The following is a 4,051-nucleotide window of genomic DNA, read 5'->3' on the forward strand; positions in this document are numbered from 1 at the left end:
TTATCATCAAGTTTTACCTATCACTTTTTGGCGTCTTGACGCAAGTGCCCATGGGCGTGAAGCGTGTGTGTTTATCTTCATAAGAGTCCATATTTTCTCAGTAGAACAGTTCCAATGGTATTAATGCAGCAGAAGAAAAGATTTAGTAAAATAGCCACTTTCATTGTGCCACACTGCAAACAGCCCACTTCTTTAAATAATTCTTATATGCGCATTTCTTTGAAAATAAATAACCTCATTTCGAAAATATTGTATTACCCCATATTTACTTTTACTGTGTAAACACGCCAATGTGCGCAGTCACAATTAGCCATAAACAGTTCTGCATAACACAGCCCGCTCCTGATGTTGCTCAGAGATATAGAGTAAGAACTTGAAACAACGTGAAACCAAAAACAGCAATGACGAGGAATTCTTCATTGTTATTATTATGATCATTGGCTACTCGTAATAATTTTGTTGTTTTTTGTACTTTTGTTTTGCCATGTTAAATAAAAAAAAAAAACCTTCACATTGTTACAAAAAAAAATGTTTTTTAAAAAAAAAAATTTTTTTTTTTTTTTTTAGAAAATATTTGAGATAATGAAGCAAAAAAAAAAAAAAAAAAAAAAAAAAAAAAAAAAAAAAAAAAAACAAAACAAACAAAAAAAGCACAATAAATGCTATGATACCACAGCCTTCAATGCAGAGTTAAAAAAAAAAAAAAGACCATTCAACCACTGCTCGGAGTCTGGTCCCACAAGTTCGTAGTAACTTTTCTAAGGCTGCCAAAGTTGGCGTAATCAAACAAACATAACGTATGTAGTATAAAATCAGGCCTAGTGGTTAGGTCTTTTCTGTGTGTAAGTGCCGAAATAAAGGGTTCGTTGAGCAACGATCCACAGCGGCCGATAATGGCCCTGTTTGCGTCCTGGAAACGAAAGTACTAATCGGGATGGTCTCGTTTATTCCTCTTGGTTTGCATCAGAAAGTGATGAAGCATCGTCGGATAAACGGTCCGCATCTCGAGTCCTCTCCTGCTCCGAGAGCTGCTCACTGGTGGGTATGGAGTTTTTCTTTGGACGGCCCTTTGGTTTGGTCGGAGATTCTAGTCCTCCTCCTTGCAACACCTACAAAGCAACAAAAGCACACATCAGCCTAAACGTTCACAGGTCCGATAAAACCCTTCTTTTTATTATTAGAATACAAAACTCACGATTTTTTTCCATTTCATTCTTCTGTTTTGATACCATGTTTTGACTTGAAGCTGACTGAGGCCTAAAGACTCTGCCAGGTCTATTCTGCAAAAGAGAAAACGACAAATAAGCAATCTCTCCGACAATACCAACATTTTAACTGCATGAGAACGGAAGGTCGATAGTTATGGGAATATATCAAAATGATTCATGTTTTTTAATCAATTATCCAGCTGATAAAGGCAAACGATCGTTTATGTCGCCAAGCCTTTAATACACGCGCGTTTAAAACGTTGTTAGTTGAAAACTTATTTACAGCCTATCCTTAATTTACCTCGTTCACTCTCATTCATTAAAAACATCACATCTAAAATGTTGGTTTACCTGTCAGGGGTTGAGAGATACTTCTGTTTCTCAAATCTTTTTTCCAAACCCATCAGTTGTAGTTCGGTAAACACAGTCCTACTTCTTCGTCCTTTCTTAGTCTTGCTCACTGCATCACCTCCAGGATCGAGTTTACTCCGAAGGTGGAGGTCCAGCGGGAGATGATGGGATGATGAGCCCAGCTGCAGACCAGCTGCCCCGGACAAAAACGAAGAGCCCAGCGGCGCCCCGAGAGAGCAGGATATAGGAGACATTGGGAACTTCAGGATGCTTGTCTGGTCTGCTTTCAGTACTGGAAGTGAAACAATTGTGTGTTGGCCTTATGTGATCATTTTGAATTAAAACTATATGTCATGATTGAAAAAACAAAAACAAAAAAAGTGTTGGATATATGTTTGGAGTTTGGGTGGACTTGACATAACGACCCATGTTCATCATTGTTTGAAGTGGAAATTATGTGCTAGTTTTTATATGTCTATGAGAATATACAATATATAATGTACTTTAAATAGAAGTAGAGCTAACACGCATGTTTCCAATATTAAGATACAAATAAATAATAATAATAATAATAATAATAAAATGCATGCTTTTTAACCGTAAGTATCTTTAGGGCCTACTTAAGAACATCTTTTACATTTAGGCTTTTCTAAAGGAAAGAGTCTTTCAAAACGACAAAGACAGACTAATGCTTATTTAAATGACATTAAATGACTTATTTAAAATCTCGTTTGTGTTACATATACCCATGTGTAATTTATGGTACCATTTTACGCGAAATGGACACAGTTATGACAACTTTACATATGTGAATATTTCAATGTATTTTCAAATTAGTTTGGATGTTGTTTATTGTGCTTACGGGTTAGTTTTTTTTCCCTGAGAATTAACAACACAAAAGCAAGCATGAACACACTAAGCCTGATTTGTAGCTTGTTGCATTGGAATGTCATACAGTAATTGATTCGTGATTTTATCTTCCTTTCCTTCCTCCCTTTTCCCCCTTTTTAAGCATGCTTTGTCCATTGCATTGCTTTTCTGAAGATATCGGATTTGATTTGTATTGTCCTCAGAGACAGCTCCCTGAGTAGGCAAATAGAGAGCTTCTCCAATTTGAATGTCCCTGTATTTAGAGAAGGATACGACTGCCAGTGCTGGATTTCAACATGTAGTCTTTGACAGATAGGTCACAGTACATACCTAAGTGGTTGTGATATGGTCTGGCCGACAGAAGGGCATGTACTCCAAATTTGAGTAGGTCTCCAGCGGGACTCGATACCTTGTGATCCGGATGGTCGGTGAGAATCTCTTCAATCATGAAACTCCTGTACCTGTGAGACCTTTGGTCTGGATGGGCATCCGGGGGATAGTAATGCGCCCCAATCTCCAGAGGATGTTGCATTATTAAAAAGTAGTTTAAAAAGTAGTAGGTGTTCTCCGAACCTCCTCGTGTAGAAACCTGTCTTCCGGAGATGCGTAAAAGTCACATTGAGGATTCAGATGTCCTTATGAAGCACCCGGGCATAAACGTCCATTCAGTTTTTCGGATGAGATGAAAATCATCCTCACTTTTGTGTACAGCTATTGTAATACGCAAAGACGAGTTTGTTTCTTTTCTTTGGGGGACTTCAGAAATGTGTGTTCCCGTCCACGGAGCTGGAGAGAGAAGTCTATTTCTGTTCTCACCGTACCAACTGAGCTCTGAATCCGGAACATAGACGTCTGAGTTTAAGGAGGTCTAACGCAACGCCACACCTCCTCTTCAGCATGCTTGGACACCCTCTGTAAATAAAAGGGAGAACACACAGTCAAAACATTGAACTTGTCGACTACTTTTTAATGTCTTTTAAAGTCTCGTTTTATATATCCAATTAAACAGCTTATATTTGTCGATTTGGTTGATGTCCTGAACCAATTCCGTAAAAGGTTTTAGCTGCATAAAGAAATAGGCTATAATTTTCAATCAGGATAGCAACACAATCAATATCTTATTTGAAATGGCTTGCGGAAAAAAAAATAGATTCCCCAACATAACATGACAAAGCATGACTTTTTGTAGCAGAAGTAATTACGCATTTGATGGACTTCGATGCTGATGAATAGAAATAGTAATAATAATTGTATTTAAAATATAAATTAAGGGACTGACGTCTGAACCAACTACGTCCATCATGGCGCAAAAATACCCATTGTGCGACAATTGGATGATTGTGAAAAATAGTCTTCTGACAGTGACGTTGTTGCAATTCTCCTTAATTAGATATAGGCTACAAATAAATGGTCTTTTAAATGGCATAGTCTCCTTGGCAGACAGACACCACTTTTCCTTGTGATGTTGTGATAGAGACAGAGAAATTGAAAACGTTGCATCGTGTCTTATCTTGCCCTTGTTTCAAAATTAATTCTCAAGTTATTCACCACCGTCCAAAAATTGTGTTTTGAGTTTTAGTTCATGTAGCTAATTTTCTTATGGACAATCTTTAGATATTCAA

The 4,051-nt window shown here is 37.4% G+C and overlaps 1 protein-coding gene across 1 annotated transcript; it reads right to left on the bottom strand.

The window, feature by feature from the left end:
- Nucleotides 1-683: 683 nt before the first annotated feature.
- Nucleotides 684-3,238, bottom strand: LOC127427612 (homeobox protein BarH-like 1). The gene is made up of 4 exons (XM_051675294.1): nt 2,760-3,238; nt 1,560-1,851; nt 1,196-1,280; nt 684-1,109 (listed from the first exon to the last, which is right to left on the bottom strand). The coding sequence occupies exons 1-4, from the start codon at nt 2,959-2,961 to the stop codon at nt 945-947; spliced, it is 744 nt and encodes a 247-aa protein (XP_051531254.1). The 5' UTR covers nt 2,962-3,238; the 3' UTR covers nt 684-944.
- Between the last annotated feature and the right edge of the window lie 813 nt (nt 3,239-4,051).

Source organism: Myxocyprinus asiaticus, chromosome 37 (assembly GCF_019703515.2).
Source record: "Myxocyprinus asiaticus isolate MX2 ecotype Aquarium Trade chromosome 37, UBuf_Myxa_2, whole genome shotgun sequence".
Taxonomy (NCBI): domain Eukaryota; kingdom Metazoa; phylum Chordata; class Actinopteri; order Cypriniformes; family Catostomidae; genus Myxocyprinus; species Myxocyprinus asiaticus.

Excerpts from the sequence above, each read along its gene's own strand:
- LOC127427612 (XM_051675294.1), bottom strand. The coding sequence starts at position 2,961 with ATGCAACATCCTCTGGAGATTGGGGCGCATTACTATCCCCCGGATGCC. Across the intron at positions 1,852-2,759 it reads ACCATATCACAACCACTTAG|TACTGAAAGCAGACCAGACA; the intron begins GTATGTACTGTG and ends TTTCACTTCCAG. Across the intron at positions 1,110-1,195 it reads GAATGAAATGGAAAAAAATC|GTGTTGCAAGGAGGAGGACT; the intron begins GTGAGTTTTGTA and ends GTTGCTTTGTAG.